This window comes from Oncorhynchus mykiss, chromosome 14, assembly GCF_013265735.2.
Source record: "Oncorhynchus mykiss isolate Arlee chromosome 14, USDA_OmykA_1.1, whole genome shotgun sequence".
NCBI classification, from domain to species: Eukaryota; Metazoa; Chordata; class Actinopteri; order Salmoniformes; family Salmonidae; genus Oncorhynchus; species Oncorhynchus mykiss.
Genome location: NC_048578.1, coordinates 31,460,772 through 31,481,046, shown reverse-complemented (window position 1 = coordinate 31,481,046; position 20,275 = coordinate 31,460,772). Strand labels below are relative to the sequence as shown.

The window sequence follows — 20,275 nt, the reverse complement described above, 5'->3', positions numbered from 1 at the left end:
CTACATCTTTTGTCACACCCTGATCTGTTTCACCTGTCTTTCTGATTGTCTCCACCCACCTCCAGGTGTCATCTGTTTTCCCCATTAGTCCTCTGTGTATTTATCCCTGTGTTTCCTGTCTCTCTGTGCCAGTTGTCATGTTTTGCCAAGTCAACCAGCGGTTTTCCTAGCTCCTATTTTTCCCAGGCGCTGTTTTTTCCTAGCCCTCCTGGTTTTTGGCCCTTGCCTGTCTCGATGCCAAATCCACCTGCCTGACCACTCTGCCTGTCCTTATGCCAAATCCACCTGCCTGACCACTCTGCCTGTTCTGACCTCGAGCCTGCCTATCGCCTGCACTGTTTGGACTCTGACCTGGTTTATGAACTCTAGCCTGTCCTGACCTCGAGCCTATCCTGACCTCGAGCCTGCCTATCCCCTGGTACTGTTTGGACTCTGACCTGGTTTATGAACTCTAGCCTGTCCTGACCTCGAGCCTGCCTATCGCCTGGTACTGTTTGGACTCTGACCTGGTTTATGAACTCTAGCCTGTCCTGACCTGCTTTTTTCCTCCCCCTTTTGTTATAATAAATATCAGAGCTCAACCATCTGCCTCCTGTGTCTGCATTTGGGTCTCGCCTTGTGCCCTTATAGTTTTTGGTTGGATAGGTTTCTCAATTTCTTTCTTAGGTTTTTGCATTCTTCACCAAACCACTTGTCATTGTTTTTCATTTTCTTAAGTTGTCTGCTTGAAGTATTTTGATTTGATAGGGAAGCTGAAAGGTCAAATATGCTGTTTAGGTTTCTACTGACAAGTTAAACCTTCACGATTACAGTGAACTGTTTTATCCAGGAAGTTGTCTAAAGGGATTTAATTTGTTGTTGCCTAATTGTTTTTTGGTAGGTTTCTACAATATTTCTTAATATTGTGCAGTTCCTTTGGCTTTGATGCCTCATGATTGAATATTGCTCTGTTCAGGTAGACTGTGATTTTGTGATCTGATAGGGGTGTTAGTGGACTGACTGAACGCTCTAAGAGACTGGGTTGAGGTCAGTGATAAAGTAATCTACAGTACTACTGCCAAGGGATAAGATGTAGGTGTACCTACCATAGGAGTCTCCTACAAGCCTACCATTGACTACCATGTACAGACCCAGCGTGCGACAGCTGTTGGAGTTGTGACCCGTTTTTGTTATTTTTTTTCATATTTGTGTCTAGGGGACATAGTTGTGTCTAGGGGGCATATGTGTCTAGGGGACATAGTTGTGTCTAGGGGACATATTTGTGTCTAGGGGGCATATTTGTGTCTAGGGGACATAGTTGTGTCTAGGGGGCATAATTGTGAGGGAATACTGTAACCTCCGGGTACAGTGCCTTGCAAAAGTATTCATCCCCCTTTGCATTTTTCCTATTTTGTTGAATTACAACCTGTAATTTAAATTTTATTTGGATTTCATGTAATGGACATACATAAAACAGTCCAAATTGTTGAAGTGAAATTAAAAAAATAACTTGTTTCAAAACATTAAAAAAAAAAAAAAAAATGGAAAAGTTGTGCATGCATACGTATTCACACCCTTTGCTATGAAGCCCCTAAATAAGATCTGGTGCGATAAATTACCTTCAGAAATCACATAATTAGATCAATATAATCCACCTGTGTACAATATAAGTGTCACATACTCTGTCACATGATCTCAGTATATATACACCTGTTCTGAAAAGCCCCAGAGTCTGTAACACCGCTAAGCAAGGGGCACCACCAAGCAAGCGGCACCATGAAGACCAAGGAGCTCTCCAAACAGGTCAGGGACAAAGTTGTGGAGAAGTACAGATCAGGGTTGGGTTATATTAAAACTTTGAACATCTCAGAGAGCACCATTAAATCCATTGTTAAAAAATTGAAAGAATATGGAACCACAACAAACCTGACAAGAGAGGGCCACCCACCAAAACTCACAGACCAGGCAAGAAGGGCAATAATCAGAGAGGCAACAAAGAACAAAGAAACCAAAGATAACCCTGAAGGAGCTGCAAAGCTCCACAGCGGAGATTGGAGTATCTGTCCATAGGACCACTTTAAGCTGTACACTCCACAGAGCTGGGCTTTACGGAGAGCAAATTGAAAAAAAATCCATTGCATAAAATAAGCAAACACCAAAATATGTACAGGGTATATGGTTCTACAATGAAGCATGGTGGTGGCAACATCATGCTGTGGGGATTTTTTTCATCGGCAGGGACTGGGAAACTGGTCAGAATTGAAGGAATGATGGATGGCGCTAAATACAGGGAAATTCTTGAGGGAAACCTGTTTCAGTCTTCCAGAGGTTCGAGACTGGGATGGAGGTTCACCTTCCAGCAGGACAATGACACTAAGCATACTGCTAAAGCTACATTCAAGTGGTTTAAGGGAAAACATTTAAATGTCTTGGAATGGCCTAGTCAAAGCTCAGATCTCAATCCAATAGATTGCTCTACACCAGCGGAACCCATCCTACTTGAAGGAGCTGGAGAAGTTTTGCCTTGAAGAATGGGAAAAAATCCCAGTGGCTCGATGTGCCAAGCTTATAGAGACATACCCCAAGAGACTTGCAGCTGTAATTTCTGCAAAAGGTGGCTCTGCAAAGTATTGACTTTGGGGGGGTGAATAGTTATGCACGATCAAGTTTTCCAGATCACCACAGATCACCACAGGCATTTAGATCACCACAGACTATGCCACTGGGCCTGGAAATGGTTGATCTCCCACTCTAGGATAGAGAAGCTGTCATTATTAAAGTATGGGGATTCTATTGGGGGGCGGGGGGAATAGGTTGCACACATGACAAAATACATTTCTAGCCAGATGTAAAATGTTCCTGTTTTGGGTTATAGTGGGTTAGGTCTGCTCTATACAAAATTAGCATACCCCCTGAGTCTCTTCCCTGTTTCACACCTGGTAGTTTGGTGGATGGGACTACCAGCTCTATGTAACCTAGAGGTCAAACAGTGGGTCCATCTCCTCTATACCACCCACCTGGTAGCTTGGTGGATGGGACTACCAGCTCTCTGTAACATAGAGGTCAAAGAGTGGGTCCATCTCCTCTATACCATGTTAGGATACTCCCTGATTCTCTTCCCTGTTTCACACCTGGTAGCTTGGTGGATGGGACTACCAGATCTCTGTAACCTAGAGGTCAACCAGTGGGTCCATCTCCTCTATACCACCCACCTGGTAGCTTGGTGGATGGAACTACCAGCTCTCTGTAACCTAGAGGTCAAACAGTGGGTCCGTCTCCTCTTTACCATGTTTCTTGTAGGATGACAATGTCTGTATTTCTAATTTATTTTAAGTCTTGGTTCCTGCTCTTTAGGGCAAAGGCAGATGACCTCATACCTTGTGTATTGCAGGATGAGATAGTAAAAGCTTTGTGTTCCATTGTGTCTAGTGGTGTTTTCGTAGGTGTGAGCAGAGAATGTTGAGCATCTCATATATACCTCTTAGGTCACAGGATGGGGCTTGGGAAGGTGCATTAGTGGAGTTTGGGCCTGTTGCTCTGCTCACAGCCTGGGCATATGTATGGCTTCATGTTGAGGTCCTTGCTGCAGGGGTGGGGGCATGGGGGAGGGAAGGGGCATAGGTCTGATACGGGGGGGGGGCTATATAGGGTGTCGCCAGGGTTTGTTTGGGGGGGTCTCTGCTGGTTGGGGTGTGGCTGGTGATGCTGTGGTCTGGGTGTAGGTGTAGGTCCTCTTGGCATGGGTTCTCTCAGTGAAGGTCCTTCATGAGGGGTCTTGCAGGTTTGGGAGGGTGGCTCGCTGGTCTGGGCGAGGTTTCCGTTGCTCTGTTGCTCCTGTGCGAGGTGCTGGGGCTGCAGTTGAGGGTCACGTCCTTCAAAGTCCTGGAAAAAGTTAGGATGGCTGCCTTGTAGAGTTGAACCTGGTCGTAAAGGCTGTTCAAGTCCAGTGTGGAGTGGTGGACCACATAAGGTTTTGAGGCGCAGTCCCAGGAAATGCTTGCATTCACCCGCTGTATGGTGGCATGGTAAAAGTATTTTCGTGGTAGCAGGGTGGAGAAAGTAGAAAAAGCTTTTTCAATCATCTCTCTCTCTCTCTCTGCATGCTGGGAGTGTTTGGTGCATGCTGGGAATTGTATGCGTGAGAGTGTTGTGTAGAGTTAGATATCCTGGTTTTTCTTTCACGTTTACTTTCTTGGCGGTATCCTTTTCTTTCTATGCTTGATTAAGGTTGTCATTATTTTTATTTAGTTGTTGTGGTAGAATTAAGTATATTGTTTTTTACCCTGGCTTTAGCGGTGATGGCGACCCACATGGGGACGCCGTCCCTGTCACTTTGGCACGGCTTTGGGTGTGTTACTGAAGCTACTGTCACTGTGGAGGAGTTTCTGGTCGCCATTGGAGAGAATGTAGGCTATGAGAATGATGCTAATGCGTCACGGGTGAATAAAGAGGTGGTGGTTTTTCTTAAAGAAGAGTGTCTGGTTGATCGTATGGTTGAGCATGGTGTACTTCTTAAAGAAGAGTGTCTTGTTGATCGGATGGTTGATTATGGTGTACTTCTTAAAGAAGAGTGTCTTGTTGATCGGATGGTTGATTATGGTGTACTTCTTAAAGAAGAGTGTCTTGTTGATCGGATGGTTGATTATGGTGTACTTCTTAAAGAAGAGTGTCTTGTAGATCGTATGGTTGAGCATGGTGTACTTCTTAAAGAAGAGTGTCTTGTTGATCGGATGGTTGATTATGGCATACTTCTTAAAGAAGAGTGTCTTGTTGATCGGATGGTTGAGCATGGTGTACTTCTTAAAGAAGAGTGTCTGGTTGATCGGATGGTTGAGCATGGTGTACTTCTTAAAGAAGAGTGTCTTGTTGATCAGATGGTTGAGCATGGTGTACTTCTTAAAGAACAGTGTCTTGTAGATCGTATGGTTGAGCATGGTGTACTTCTTAAAGAAGAGTGTCTTGTTGATCGGATGGTTGATTATAGTGTACTTCTTAAAGAAGAGTGTCTTGTTGATCGGATGGTTGATTATGGCATACTTCTTAAAGAAGAGTGTCTTGTTGATCGGATGGTTGAGCATGGTGTACTTCTTAAAGAAGAGTGTCTGGTTGATCGGATGGTTGAGCATGGTGTACTTCTTAAAGAAGAGTGTCTTGTTGATCAGATGGTTGAGCATGGTGTACTTCTTAAAGAAGAGTGTCTGGTTGATCGGATGGTTGAGCATGGTGTACTTCTTAAAGAACAGTGTCTTGTTGATCGGATGGTTGAGCATGGTGTACTTCTTAAAGAACAGTGTCTTGTAGATCGTATGGTTGAGCATGGTGTACTTCTTAAAGAAGAGTGTCTTGTTGATCGGATGGTTGATTATGGTGTACTTCTTAAAGAAGAGTGTCTTGTAGATCGTATGGTTGAGCATGGTGTACTTCTTAAAGAAGAGTGTCTTGTTGATCGGATGGTTGATTATAGTGTACTTCTTAAAGAAGAGTGTCTTGTTGATTGGATGGTTGATTATGGTGTACTTCTTAAAGAAGAGTGTCTTGTTGATCGGATGGTTGATTATAGTGTACTTCTTAAAGAAGAGTGTCTTGTTGATCGGATGGTTGATTATGGTGTACTTCTTAAAGAAGAGTGTCTTGTTGATCGGATGGTTGAGCATGGTGTACTTCTTAAAGAAGAGTGTCTTGCAGATCGGATGGTTGAGCATGGTGTACTTCTTAAAGAAGAGTGTCTTGTTGATCGGATGGTTGAGCATGGTGTACTTCTTAAAGAAGAGTGTCTGGTTGATCGGATGGTTGAGCATGGTGTACTTCTTAAAGAACAGTGTCTTGTTGATCGGATGGTTGAGCATGGTGTACTTCTTAAAGAACAGTGTCTTGTAGATCGTATGGTTGAGCATGGTGTACTTCTTAAAGAAGAGTGTCTTGTTGATCGGATGGTTGATTATGGTGTACTTCTTAAAGAAGAGTGTCTTGTAGATCGGATGGTTGAGCATGGTGTACTTCTTAAAGAAGAGTGTCTTGTTGATCGGATGGTTGAGCATGGTGTACTTCTTAAAGAAGAGTGTCTTGTTGATCAGATGGTTGAGCATGGTGTACTTCTTAAAGAAGAGTGTCTGGTTGATCGGATGGTTGAGCATGGTGTACTTCTTAAAGAACAGTGTCTTGTTGATCGGATGGTTGAGCATGGTGTACTTCTTAAAGAACAGTGTCTTGTAGATCGTATGGTTGAGCATGGTGTACTTCTTAAAGAAGAGTGTCTTGTTGATCGGATGGTTGATTATGGTGTACTTCTTAAAGAAGAGTGTCTTGTAGATCGGATGGTTGAGCATGGTGTACTTCTTAAAGAAGAGTGTCTTGTTGATCGGATGGTTGAGCATGGTGTACTTCTTAAAGAACAGTGTCTTGTAGATGGGATGGTTGAGCATGGTGTACTTCTTAAAGAACAGTGCCTTGTAGATGGGATGGTTGAGCATGGTGTACTTCTTAAAGAACAGTGTCTTGTTGATCGGATGGTTGAGCATGGTGTACTTCTTAAAGAAGAGTGTCTGGTTGATCGGATGGTTGAGCATGGTGTACTTCTTAAAGAAGAGTGTCTTGTTGATCGGATGGTTGATGATGGTGTACTTCTTAAAGAAGAGTGTCTTGTTGATCGGATGGTTGAGCATGGTGTACTTCTTAAAGAAGAGTGTCTTGTAGATCGGATGGTTGAGCATGGTGTACTTCTTAAAGAAGAGTGTCTTGTTGATCGGATGGTTGAGCATGGTGTACTTCTTAAAGAAGAGTGTCTGGTTGATCAGATGGTTGAACATGGTGTACTTCTTAAAGAAGAGTGTCTGGTTGATCGGATGGTTGAGCATGGTGTACTTCTTAAAGAAGAGTGTCTTGTTGATCGTATGGTTGAGCATGGTGTACTTCTTAAAGAACAGTGTCTTGTAGATGGGATGGTTGAGCATGGTGTACTTCTTAAAGAACAGTGCCTTGTAGATGGGATGGTTGAGCATGGTGTACTTCTTAAAGAAGAGTGTCTGGTTGATCGGATGGTTGAGCATGGTGTACTTCTTAAAGAAGAGTGTCTGGTTGATCGGATGGTTGAGCATGGTGTACTTCTCAAATGAATGTTTATTCAAGTTACGCCGCTTTTTTCTCCGTCAACAAGGGTAACAATTTCAAATGTACCGCCGTTTATTCCCAATGAGCTATTGGAGCGCGAGTTATTGTGGTTTGGGAAGTTCGCCAGTTCAATTAAGATTGTCCCATTGAGTTCCAAACACCCGGCGTTGAAACAGGTAATGTCGTTTCGGCGACAGGTGTTTATGTTTTTGGACTCACCGGAACAAACTTTAGAGTTATCGTTTAAAGTCAAGTATGACAACAGACTGTATGTATATGGCTTATGCTAGTACGGGTAGTCAACTGTGTTCTGAGTGTGGGGATGTTGGTCATAAGTGATATGCTTGCACGAAAAGGGAGAAGGCGGAGGGAGGGGCGCAGGTGGTCCTCATAATGACTGGGCCCACTGATGTAGGGAGAGGTGGTCCTCATAATGACTGGGCCCACTGATGTAGGGAGAGGTGGTCCTCATAATGACTGGGCCCACTGATGTAGGGAGAGGTGGTCCTCATAATGACTGGGCCCACTGATGTAGGGAGAGGTGGTCCTCATAATGACTGGGCCCACTGATGTAGGGAGAGGTGGTCCTCATAATGACTGGGCCCACTGATGTAGGGAGAGGTGGTCCTCATAATGACTGGGCCCACTGATGTAGGGAGAGGTGGTCCTCATAATGACTGGGCCCACTGATGTAGGGAGAGGTGGTCCTCATAATGACTGGGCCCACTGATGTAGGGAGAAGTGGGCTGAGAGTGGTTGAGCAGCCACAAGCACCTGTTTCTGAGGAACAAGTTGTCCATGTTGAGAGCACAGAGTTGCAACTTGTACCAGAGGGGAATGCTATGCAGCAGAAAAATATTGTTGTAGAAGGTAAGGACAGACCTGAAGAGCCATTTCCTCAGACTGGTGAGGAGTTGCCAGTACGAGTGCTGGGGTACAGGAGGGGGTTCGTGTGGAGATAGGCTCCCAGGTAGTGGAGGAGATGCCCACTACGAGTAATGGGGTACAGGAGGGGGTTCAGGTGGGGCTAGTCTCCCAGTTAGTGGAGGAGATACCTGGTACGAGTGATGGGGTGCAAGTGGGGAGTGTTGAGAGGGATGTGGTAGCGGAGAGTCAGTGGTCTGTGGGCTCAGTTGAGGAGGATCAGGATATGGATATCTCTCCTGATACGATAGCAGCTGATGAAGACTCAATTTACAGTCTAGAGGAGGTAAATGGTTTCTTGGATCAGACTTTTGGGAAATCTGTCAAATTGTCAGATTATTTTGATGTTGATAAGTTTGTGAGGTCAGCTGTGATGTTACAGAAGACGGTGGGGTTAGACCAGCTGAGTGAGAAGAAGCGTTTTCGCTTGAGGAAATCTGCTACAGCTGTCACTGCAGCAAAAGGTGGTGGGAAACGTGGTCAGGTTAATAAGAGAAAAATAAAACAATGATGATGATCATGCCTCATAGGGTGTTTTTGTATTTTTAGATTTTTGTCTGGTTTCTCTGTGGTGTCTTCTGCATTTATTTTCTCTATGGAGGTACTAAGGGTAAGTTATCTCAATATGAATGGAGGAAGGGACAGGAATAAGAGGGCTTGGGTATTAGAAGTAATAAAACAGAAAAGGCTTAATGTAGTTTTTCTACAGGAGACACATAGTGATGAGGTTGACTGGGGTATGTGGTGGGAGGGGCAGCATGTACTCAGTCATGGTACTAATTTCAGTGCTGGAGTGGTAATTTAGTTTTCCTCAGGTTTAGGGGTGACTGTGGTATCTACAACAGAGATTGTCAAGGGTCGGGTTTTATTGGTCAAGGTGGATGTTATGTTTTTTTTGTTTGTTGTTTTGAATGTTTATGCTCCTAATGAGGGTACAGAGCGTATTGCTGTTTTTGATCAAATAAAGAAAACCTTAAGACAGTGTGATCCTGTAGTAGGGTTGGAAGGTGTGATATTACTCCTGTGGGTTTCTCTGATCACCATATTGTTACTGTTGATATTCACTTGTCCACGAAGGTTATCACCTCATTGGTATTTTAATGTTAATTTGTTACATGATGTTGTGATTTGTGAAAGGTTTTTGTTGTTTTGGGAAAAATGGAGGGTTATAAAAGGGAATTTTGAGACAATGGTGGGAGGTTGGGAAGGCCCAAATACGAGTATTTTGTCAACAGTATACTTCTCTGTCTAGTATTGAAGTTAAAGAGACTATCAGGGCCCTTGAACGGGACATCAAGTCTATTGAATTGAAATTGCTCACTCAGAATGACACCGTACTAGTTATGAACTTACAGGACAAGAGACATGAACTGAGGTCGTTTCTACATGAAGAGTGAAGGGTGCCTTGATTAGGTCTCGTTTTGCTACCCTCAAGGATATGGATGCTCCTAGTGCTTATTTATTTTTTTTTTTTACCTAGGGCAGTCGACATTGCAACGCAAACAGATGGTCTGCCTTTGTCTCCCTGATGGGAAGGAGAGGGCCTCCTCAGCTAGAGTCAATTGGGAAAAGAGTGAATCGCTGTGGGCAGGTCAGCTTCAGATAGGGTCCACTCCACGGTTACCAGGGGGGCTTCAGTGGGGCAGAGATGGGATGAAGACTGGGGTTTTTCTAGACTCCCATGTATTTCAGAAAAAGAACTGGGAGGGTGTAGTGGAGAAAGTGTGTGCCAGACTGTCAAGGTGTAAATGGCTGCTACCCCAGCTGTCTTATAGGTTGAAGTGTACTGGTAGCCAATAATCTTGCTGCCTCTACCCTGTGACATAGACTAGTGATTTTACAGCCACCGGGGGGGGCTGATACAAGAGCTTCAGGGGACCCTTGTCAATTTATTTTGGTCTGGATAACATTGGATTAAAGCTGCAGCCCTGTACCTGCCACTGCATGAGGGTGGGCAAGGCCTGGTGGACATTTCTTCCAGGATCAAGGCTTTCCGGCTTCAAGCAGCCCAGAGACTGTTGTACAGTGACGGTTCTAGCAGCCCAGAGACTGTTGTACAGTGACGGTTCTAGCAGCCCAGAAACTGTTGTACAGTGACGGTTCTAGCAGCCCAGAGACTGTTGTACAGTGACGGTTCTAGCAGCCCAGAGACTGTTGTACAGTGACGGTTCTAGCAGCCCAGAGATTGTTGTACAGTGACGGTTCTAGCTGGGTTGACAACAGCCTATACAATGATGAGGAGAGCGAGAGGGGGGGTAATTTGTCTGGACTGACTCTGTTTTATGAGTCTGTTATGCAGGCTTGGAGAGTCCTTGTCAAGTCCCGTAAGGCCGGCATGCCACCCGGGATGCAGCTTTTAGCAGAGCCTCTTTTTTACAACACTGCCATCCAGTCCCATGTTCTGGGTTCAGCCAGCCTACGTTCATTCCTGTTAGGTGTGGAGTGCACTAAGCTGGGTCATCTGATGCGGAGTAGGAGCAGATTGTTGGAGGAGCTGGGAGAAAGAGCAGGGATCCGATCATCTCGCCTACTGAGGAAGGTCGTAGATGAGGTCTGTAATTCCTTGCCAGTGCTTCATTGACAGTATGTGACTGACACTTCCAATGCTGATCGGTGGAAGTAGGGTCTGGATTGTGTTTTCCCTGCACTGATTGTTAGTGCTGCGGTGGGGGCTTCGAGTAGGATGAGGGGATGCTGCTTTCCTTCGATACCCCGGAGCTGGTGGAGTTCAAGGAGGTGGGAACGAACGCCATGTACAAAATCTGTGTAAAACTGTCCTCTGCCTCTTCTTTAGAAGGGGTAAAATCAATGTGGTGGGCAGGTGTGTTGGGTCCAGGTGCCTCCCCAAAAGGCTGTTGGAGGTCTTTATATAGACTGCCAATTGATAAGAGGACAGCTGACCTCCAATGGAGGATAATACATGGAGCCATAGCCACCAATATGTATCTGGTACACCTGGATCCGATAGTTGAGGAAGGGTGTCCATTCTGTGCTGATTCTTTGTTTTTACAACGTTCCAGGTTGACCTGATCACTAATTGGTTCTCAGCTCTGGGAGAGGTTTTCTCTTCATATTTGGGCTAAAGTACAGGTTTAGTCAAAGGGGTGTAGTTACTTTGCTTAATTGTGTGTCAGGGGCAGCCAAATTAGCAATGTGGACGACCCAAAAGAACAGTATTCGGGGACAGGAGTCTGTGGATGTGGTGGGAATGCTGGAGGGAATGTTGGCAGCGAGACTGAGGATTGAGTTTGCATATTACAAACTGGTTAACAATATTTTCAGAGGTTGTTATGTTTAGTTATTTGGTGTTGTGTTTTTAATTGATGTGTAACTATGGTTTTATATGAGTGTTTATAGTGTTGTGGGCTCCCAGACCCAATAAAGATGATTTAAATCTCTCTCTCTCAGCGAGAGGGCAGAGATGGAGGGCAGAGATGGAGGGCAGAGATGGAGGGATGGTGGGATGGAGGGCAGAGATGGAGGAATGGAGGGCAGAGATGGCGGGATGGAGGGCAGAGATGGCGGGATGGAGGGCAGAGATGGCGGGATGGAGGGCAGAGATGGCGGGATGGAGGGCAGAGATGGCGAGATGGAGGGCAGAGATGGAGGAATGGAGGGCAGAGATGGCGGGATGGAGGGCAGAGATGGCGGGATGGAGGGCAGAGATGGCGGGATGGAGGGCAGAGATGGCGGAATGGAGGGCAGAGATGGCGGGATGGAGGGCAGAGATGGCGGGATGGAGGGCAGAGATGGCGGGATGGAGGGCAGAGATGGCGGAATGGAGGGCAGAGATGGCGGGATGGAGGGCAGAGATGGCGAGATGGAGGACTGAGATGGCGGGATGGAGGGCAGAGATGGCAGGATGGAGGGCAGAGATGGCGGGATGGAGGGCAGAGATGGCGGGATGGAGGGCAGAGATGGAGGGATGGAGGGCAGAGATGGAGGGATGGAGGGCAGAGATGGAGGGATCGAGGGCAGAGATGGAGGGATGGAGGGCAGAGATGGCGGGATGGAGGGCAGAGATGGAGGGATGGAGGGCAGAGATGGAGGGATGGAGGGCAGAGATGGAGGGATCGAGGGCAGAGATGGAGGGATGGAGGGCAGAGATGGAGGGATGGAGGGCAGAGATGGAGGGCAGAGATGGGGGGGATGGAGGGCAGAGATGGTGGGATGGAGGGCAGAGATGGTGGGATGGAGGGCAGAGATGGTGGGATGGAGGGCAGAGATAGGGGGATGGAGGGCAGAGATAGGGGGATGGAGGGCAGAGACGGAGGGATGGAGGGCAGAGATGGGGGATGGAGGGCAGAGATGGAGGGATTAGTGTTGTCACGAAAGCATCATTTTGACCGAGAAGCCAGGTGATTGCAGTAAACTGCAGTGAAAATGCCATTTGAATATTGGCGCAAAAAGCCCTGTTATTTGAATGTTTCATTCCATTCACATCATTTGAATCAGTTGTGGGTCTACTCGACAGATCATAAGGTCTAGAAAGGCACAGTACAGGACCGTCTGATGCATCATTCTCCCAAGTCGTCCTATACAGTGTGTCCATAAGCCTCTGCTCCCAGCAGACCCAGTTATTCAGGAAAGCTTAGAGCGTGTTGTTCCTCTTTTCCTCTTTTCTGATCCTCACCTCTAACCTAACGCTTCAATATTTAGCCGAAATATTTGTCATTTAACTTTTAAAATGTGTGACCTTTTCAATGTGTGGCATAAACAACCAGTCACAATGTTTTAATGTGATTAGGCTACTTCAATTCCCCTACCTGTGAGATGTAAACCTCCCTGCAGCTCACTCCACCCATCCCCTGATGATACCAGAGAGACTACGGGATCCTAAACTGTCTCCCCAAACTCCCAGTGACCTCTGCTACCAGGAAACCCATGGGTTGGTAGGGAGGTTGCTAGGGGGCAGGTCAGAGCCTCCTCAGTCTCTCTCCAAGTGGACAAGAGGGATGGAATGTGTGGACAGATAAACCATGTCCATCCCATCCACTGGGAATAAATGCCCCTATTGTGTGTAACTCTGTGTGAGGGAGCTTTATTCCTCTGACTGGGAAAGTTTTCAATATCCACATTTATAAACGCAGGGTTGCTACAGTTATTGTTATTTCTGTTGGTAAATATTATTTTTGAGGGAATTTTATGAGGGGGGAGGGTGTGCAATATTATGAAGATATATATTTTTTTATGACACCTTAAGTTAGACCAGTCTCCTGCTCTTGGCTCTTGTTGACTGTCCTCATCTCTCTACGTTGGGTCAGTTATCAGCTCAGACAAACTAAACTGTCTTTATATAACAGATTTACTCGGGCTCCACTTTACACCACAACCATCACTGGGGACAAATAAATAGGTTAGGAAACACCCCTCCCTGGGCCCACTCACCCGGCTTCATCAAGCTTCACCAAGCGTGATGAAACAGAACCTATTTTATGCATTGTGGAGGGTCAGCACTCTTTCATTATTTACCGTCAATAAGAGTGGAACAAACGTTTTAGCTGCTAGCACATCGTCAGTCTGGGTTCGGAGGTCAGTGGTTTCGACAACATATACAACTGCAACTACAAACCTTATTCTGCACTCATGTGTGATGATATAAACTGTTAGAAGACAATTCAAAAAAACTTGATTCAGATTGATTCAGTACTCACATGTGATGTAATAATTCATATTCTTCTTAAACTCCAGGCCCATATAGTTGGGACTAAACTCCTGGAACTTGATGGTGAACTTGATGTCCTTCTCTGGCTTGTTACAGTTGACCAGTACGTTGGGGTCCATGACCGTGCTGCACCCCTCCGCCTGCTCCCTCCTGACCAGGTACAGCTTATAGAACTCATAGTCTCGTCCTGGCTCAGCCTTGGGGCAGATAATGTCCAGCTTGTCCCCGATATCTGGGTAGATGACCACCCCTCTACCTGACAGGAACCTGAGGGGAGGAGAAGAGTACATGGTCTGGACTGATGTAGACTGCCTTCAGAGAACATGGTCTGGACTGATGTAGACTAACTCCAAAATGGCACCCTATTCACTATATTAGTAAGTACAGTTCATTCGAAAAGTATTCAGACCCCTTCACTTTTTCCACATTTTGTTACGTTACAGCCTTATTCTAAAGTGTATTAAATCGTTTTTTGTATTCATTAAACTACACTCAATATCCCATAATGACAGCAAAACAGGTTTTTAGATTTTTTTACAAATGTATTAAAAAAAATGTAACTGAAATATCACGTTTACAGAAGCATTCAGACCTTTTACTCAGTACTTTGTTGAAGCACCTTTGGCAGCGATTACAGCCTCGAGTCTTCTTGGGTATGATGCTACAAGCACGGCACACCTGTACTTGGGGAGTTTCACCCATTCTTCCCTGCAGATCATCTCAAGTTCTGTCAGGTTGGATGGGGAGCGTTGCTGCACAGCTATTTTCAGGTCTCTCCAGAGATGTTCGATGGGGTTCTGGCTGAGTCACTCAAAAACATTCAGAGACTTGTCCCGAAGCCATTCCTGCATTGTCTTGGCTGTGTGCTTAGGATCATTGTCCTGTTAGAAGGTGAACCTTCACCCCAGTCTGAGGCCCTGAGCGCCCTGGAGCAGGTTTTCATCAAGGATCTCTCTGTACGTTGCTCCGTTCATTCAATCCTGACTAGTCTCCCAGTCCCTGCCGTTGAAAAACATCCCCAGAGCATGATGCTGCCACCACCATGCTTCACCGTTGGGATGGAGCCACCACCATGCTTCACCGTTGTGATGGAGCCACCACCATTCTTCACCGTAGGGATGGAGCCACCACCATGCTTCACCGTAGGGATGGAGCCAACACCATGCTTCACCGTTGGGATTGTATTGGCAAGGTGATGAGTGGTGCCTGGCTTCCTCCAGACGTGACGCTTGGCATTCAGGTCAAAGAGTTCAATCTTGTTTCTCATGGTCTGAGGCCTTTAGGTGCCTTTTGGCAAACTCTAAGAGAGCTGTCGTGTGCCTTTTACTGAGGGGTGGCTTCTGTCTGGCCACTCTACCATTAAGGCCTGATTGGTGGAGTGCTGCAGAGATGGTTGTCCTTCTGGAAGGTTCTCCCATCTTCACAGTGGAACTCTGGAGCTCTGTCAGAGTGACCATCGGGTTCTTGGTCACCTCCCCGACCCTGACCCTTCTCTCCCGACTGCTCAGTTTGGCCGGGCGGCCAGCTCTAGGAAGAGTGTTGGGGGTTCCAAACTTCTTCAATTTAAGAATGATGGAGGACACTGTGTTCTTGGGGACTTTCAATGCTGCAGAAATGTTTTGGTATCCTTCTACAGATCTGTGCCTCGATACAATCCTGTCTTGGAGCTCTACGTACAGTTCCTTCGACCTCATGGCTTGGTTTTTGCTCTGACATGTACTGTCAACTGTGGGACCTTATATAGACAGGTGTGTGCCTTTCCAAATCATGTCCAATCAATTGAATTTAACACAGGTGGACTCCCATCAAGTTGTAGAAGCATCTCAAGGATGATCAATGGATGCACCTGAGCTCAATTTTGAGTCTCATAGCAAAAGGGTTGGAATACTTATGTAAATAAGATATTTAAGTTTTTTATTTTTAATAAATTTGCACAAAAAAATATATACTTTTCACTTGTCATTATGGGGTATTGTGTGTAGATTGATGAGGGGAAAAATAAACCAATACATTTTAGAATAAGGCTGTAACGTAACAAAATGTGGAAAAAGTGAAGGGGTCTGAATACTTTCCGAATGAACTGCAAGGAAGCCCTGGACAGGCAAGCCTTTTCGGGGCCAGAACGGCCCCTAGGTATCTGGTCAAAGTAATGCCCTACATAGGGAATAGGAACACAGTCACAGTCAGGACCCTCACTGTGGGTTTCAGTTCATTCCTTTTGTTTCAGTGGGTAGATTCCACAGACCTCTAAAACGATCAACTGTTTTCTCATGATAATGCCAGTATCCTGGGGGGGAACAGCCTTAAACAGTATAGCAAGCATTGAAACCAGAGAGGAGATTTTAATGTCAAAATATTTAAAGCACAATGTGTAATGTTATCAGCCTGACCCCTGACCCAGATCCTGTGATAGAGAGTAAAGAGCTGAGAGTGCGGTCTGCTCGGGAAAGACAGGCAGACAGACAGGAAGATGGACAGGAAGACAGGCAGACAGACAGGAAGACAGGCAGACAGACAGGCGGAACCATTGTTCTGGACTCTAGTTTAAAATGTCAACAGGGTTCAGTACTCGCTACTGTCCCAGTTAACCAGCCAATTAACCCAGATAGCCTTATGCACCACTGTGTGTGTGTGGTCACGGGCAGTACCGGGAATATCAACAGATGAGATCTGACCGTGGCAACAGATTTGGGGGAGGATTTAGAGGAGCGACAAACGTTTGTTTTTCTCACTGATCCCTTATGGTTTAGCAGGACATCAGGGATACAGGAAGGCTTTCTCTCTCCTCCCTCTCTCTCTCCCCTCCCTCTCTCTCTCTCCCCCACCCTTTCGCTCCACTCCCACCCTCTATCTCTCTGTCTCACCCCTCTCCCCCCCTCTCTCTCTCTCTCTCTTTCACTCACCTGGCACCCTCTCCCTCTCTGTCCACTCTCTCTCTCTCTGTCCACCATCCTCTTTCGTCTCTCCCCCCACCCTCTCTCTCTCCCCTCCCAACCTCTCTCCCCCCACCATCTCTCTCTCTCTGTCCAACCTCTCTCTCTGTCCACCCTCTCTCTCCCCTCCCAACCTCTCTCTCCCCTCCCAACCTCTCGCCCCACCATCTCTCTCTCTCTGTCCACCCTCTCTCTCTCTGTCCACCCTCTCTCTCTGTCCACCCTCTCTCTCTCTCTGTCCACCATCTCTCTCTCTCTGTCCACACTCTCTCTCTCTGTCCACCCTCTCCCTCTGTCCACCCTCTCCCTCTGTCCACCCTCTCTCTCTCTCCACCCTCTCTCTCTCTGTCTCCCTCTGTCCACCCTCTCTCTCTGTCCACCCACTCCCTCTCTGTCCACCCTCTCTCTCTCTGTCCACCCTCTCTCTCTCTATCCACCCTCTCTCTCTGTCCACCCTCTCTCTCTGTCCACCCTCTCTCTCTCTCTCTCTCTCTCTCTTTCACTCACCTGGCACCCTCTCCCTCTCTGTCCACTCTCTCTCTCTCTGTCCACCGTCCTCTTTCGTCTCTCCCCCCACCCTCTCTCTCTCCCCTCCCAACCTCTCTCCCCCCACCATCTCTCTCTCTCTTTCCAACCTCTCTCTCTGTCCACCCTCTCTCTCTCTCCCCTCCCAACCTCTCTCTCCCCTCCCAACCTCTCTCCCCCCACCATCTCTCTCTCTCTGTCCACCCTCTCTCTCTCTGTCCACCCTCTCTCTCTGTCCACCCTCTCTCTCTCTCTGTCCACCATCTCTCTCTCTCTGTCCACCCTCTCTCTCTGTCCACCCTCTCTCTCTCTGTCCACCCTCTCCCTCTGTCCACCCTCTCCCTCTGTCCACCCTCTCTCTCTGTCCACCCTCTCTCTCTCTGTCTCCCTCTGTCCACCCTCTCTCTCTCTGTCCACCCTCTCTCTCTCTGTCCACCCCCTCTCTCTCTGTCCACCCTCTCTCTCTGTCCACCCTCTCTCTCTGTCCACCCTCTCTCTCTCTGTCCACCCTCTCTCTCTGTCCACCCTCTCTCTCTCTGTCCACCCTCTCTCTCTGTCCACCCTCTCTCTCTGTCCACCCTCTCTCTCTCTGTCCACCCTCTCTCTCTCTGTCCACCCTCTCTATCTCTGTCCACCCTCTCCCTCTGTCCACCCTCTCTCTCTGTCCACCCTCTCTCTCTGTCCACCCTCTCTCTCTGTCCACCCTCTCTCTCTCTGTCCACCCTCTCTCGCTCTGTCCACCCTCTCTATCTCTGTCCACCCTCTCCCTCTGTCCACCCTCTCTCTCTGTCCACCCTCTCTCTCTCTGTCCACCCTCTCTCTCTGTCCACCCTCTCTCTCTCTCTGTCCACCCTCTCTCTGTCCACCCTCTCTCTCTCTGTCCACCCTCTCTCTCTCTGTCCACCCTCTCTCTCTGTCCACCCTCTCTCTCTCTGCCCACCGTCCTCTTTCCTCTCTCCCCCCACCCTCTCTCCCTCCCCTCCCAACCTCTCCCCCCACCCGCTCTCTCTCCCCTCCCAACCTCTCCCCACCACCCTCTCTCTTTCTCCCCCCCCTCTCTCCCTCCCACCATCTCTCTCTCTGAGTTTGGACTCCCGGCCACCTTATCTACATCTATCATCACTCAGCTCATTAGACTGCTAAACGACTCCCTGTCAGAGAGAAACAGAGAGAGAGAGATGAGAGAGATTCCCAGCCTTCATTCCTATTCAATTTGGATAGAGGCATTACCAGATGTCTCCATGTACTAGGAGTGGGAGGAATAAAGGAGGAATAGAAAGGATCAATGCTAAATGAGATGTTAAAATGACAGGAAATGAACTCTGTGTTAATGTGATGAGATGTTATAATGATTAGAATGGACTCTGTGTTAATGTGATGCGATGTTATAATGATTAGAATGGACTCTGTGTTAATGTGATGAGATGTTATAATGACAGGAAATTAACTCTGTGTTAATGTGATGAGATGGTATAATGATCAGAATGGACTCTGTGTTAATATGATGAGATGATATAATGAATAGAATGGACTCTGTGTTAATATGATGAGATGTTATAATGACAGGAAATGAACTCTGTGTTAATGTGATGAGATGGTATAATGATCAGAATGGACTCTGTGTTAATATGATGAGATGATAGAGTATGCCGATTGGAAGGAGGGATCAGAGAAGGGATTGGGCTGGTACACACGCATGAACACACACAAACACAGACAGATCCGAAAGGGGTTAGGCAATGGGCCGGTACTCCCCTGTTATTGTCTGCTCTCTGCTTAGGGGGGCATTAATTCAGAGAGCGATAACAGTGTGTGTGTGTGTGTGTGTGTGTGTGTGTGTGTGTGTGTGTGTGTGTGTGTGTGTGTGTGTGTGTGTGTGTGTGTGTGTGTGTGTGTGACGCCCAAGCCCAGACAAGGACTCCATCAGTCGCTAATTTGATCTACAAGATGCACCAGTGAGGCATAAACAAGTTACCATAGCAACATGAGGCTTTGTAGCTGACCAACACTACCCCCTCCCTCTCCCTGCCCCCTCTCTCTTTCCCTCTCTTTCTATCATTTTCTCTCTTTCATTCATTCATTCATTCTTTCACACACATGCACACTGTGTTCCATGGCAGATAAACAACTGATCATTGGAAACAACATTAAAAGTCCTCAAAACACTAACCTGGACTAAAACACTAACCTGGACTCAAAACTCTAAACTGGACTCAATACACTAACCTGGACTCAAAACACTAACCTGGACTCAAAACACTAACCTGGACTCAAAACACTAACCTGGACTCAAAACACTAACCTGGACTCAAAACACTAACCTGACCTCAATACACTAACCTGACCTCAAAACTCTAACCTGGACTCAAAACTCTAACCTGGACTCAAAACTCTAACCTGGACTCAAAACTCTAACCTGGACTCAAAACTCTAACCTGGACTCAAAACTCTAACCTGGACTCAAAACTCTAACCTGGACTCAAAACTCCAACCTGGACTCATTTTGTTCAGCAACAGATTTTGATACTTTTCACTGAAGACCAAAGAAGTGCTCTCAAAAAGGATTGTGAAGCAAAAACATATAGATAAATATAGTTGTACTCAGTGACTTAGTCTCTCTCTCTATCCCTCTCGCCCTCTCTCTGTCTGTCTGTCTGTCTGTCTGTCTGTCTGTCTGTCTGTCTGTCTGTCTGTCTGTCTGTCTCTCTCTCTCTATCCCTCTCGCCCTCTCTCTGTCTGTCTCCAGTCTTTGTCATTCTGTCTGTCTGTCTGTCTGTCTGTCTCTCTCTCTCTCTCTCTCTCTCTCTGTCTCTGTCTCCCTCTCTCGCCCTCTTTCTCTGTCTCACTCTCTCTCCCCCCCTTTCTCTGTCTCTGTCTCTCTCCCCCTCTTTCTCTCTCTCTCTCTCTCTCTCCCTCTTTCTCTGTCTCTCTCTCTCTCTCTCCCTCTCTCCCTCTTTCTCTGTCTCTCTCTCTCTCTCTCCCTCTTTCTCTCTCTCTCTCTCCCCCTCTTTCTCTGTCTCTGTATCTCTCTCTCTCTCTCTCCCTCTTTCTTTGTCTCTCTCTCTCTCTCTCTCCCTCTTTCTCTCTCCCCCTCTTTCTCTGTCTCTGTCTGTCTCTGTCTGTCTGTCTCTCTCTCTCTCTC

General features: G+C 46.8%; 1 protein-coding gene across 1 annotated transcript in view; it reads right to left on the bottom strand.

Annotated features, from left to right (window-relative positions):
* The window catches only part of LOC110489129 (ephrin-B1), a 135,217-nt gene that overhangs the window by 51,878 nt on the left and 63,064 nt on the right, over positions 1 to 20,275 (bottom strand). The window contains exon 2 of the mRNA XM_036943311.1: positions 13,665 to 13,942. Within this exon, the coding sequence (XP_036799206.1) occupies positions 13,665 to 13,942 (278 nt within the window). The remainder of the gene's footprint in view (positions 1 to 13,664; positions 13,943 to 20,275) is intronic.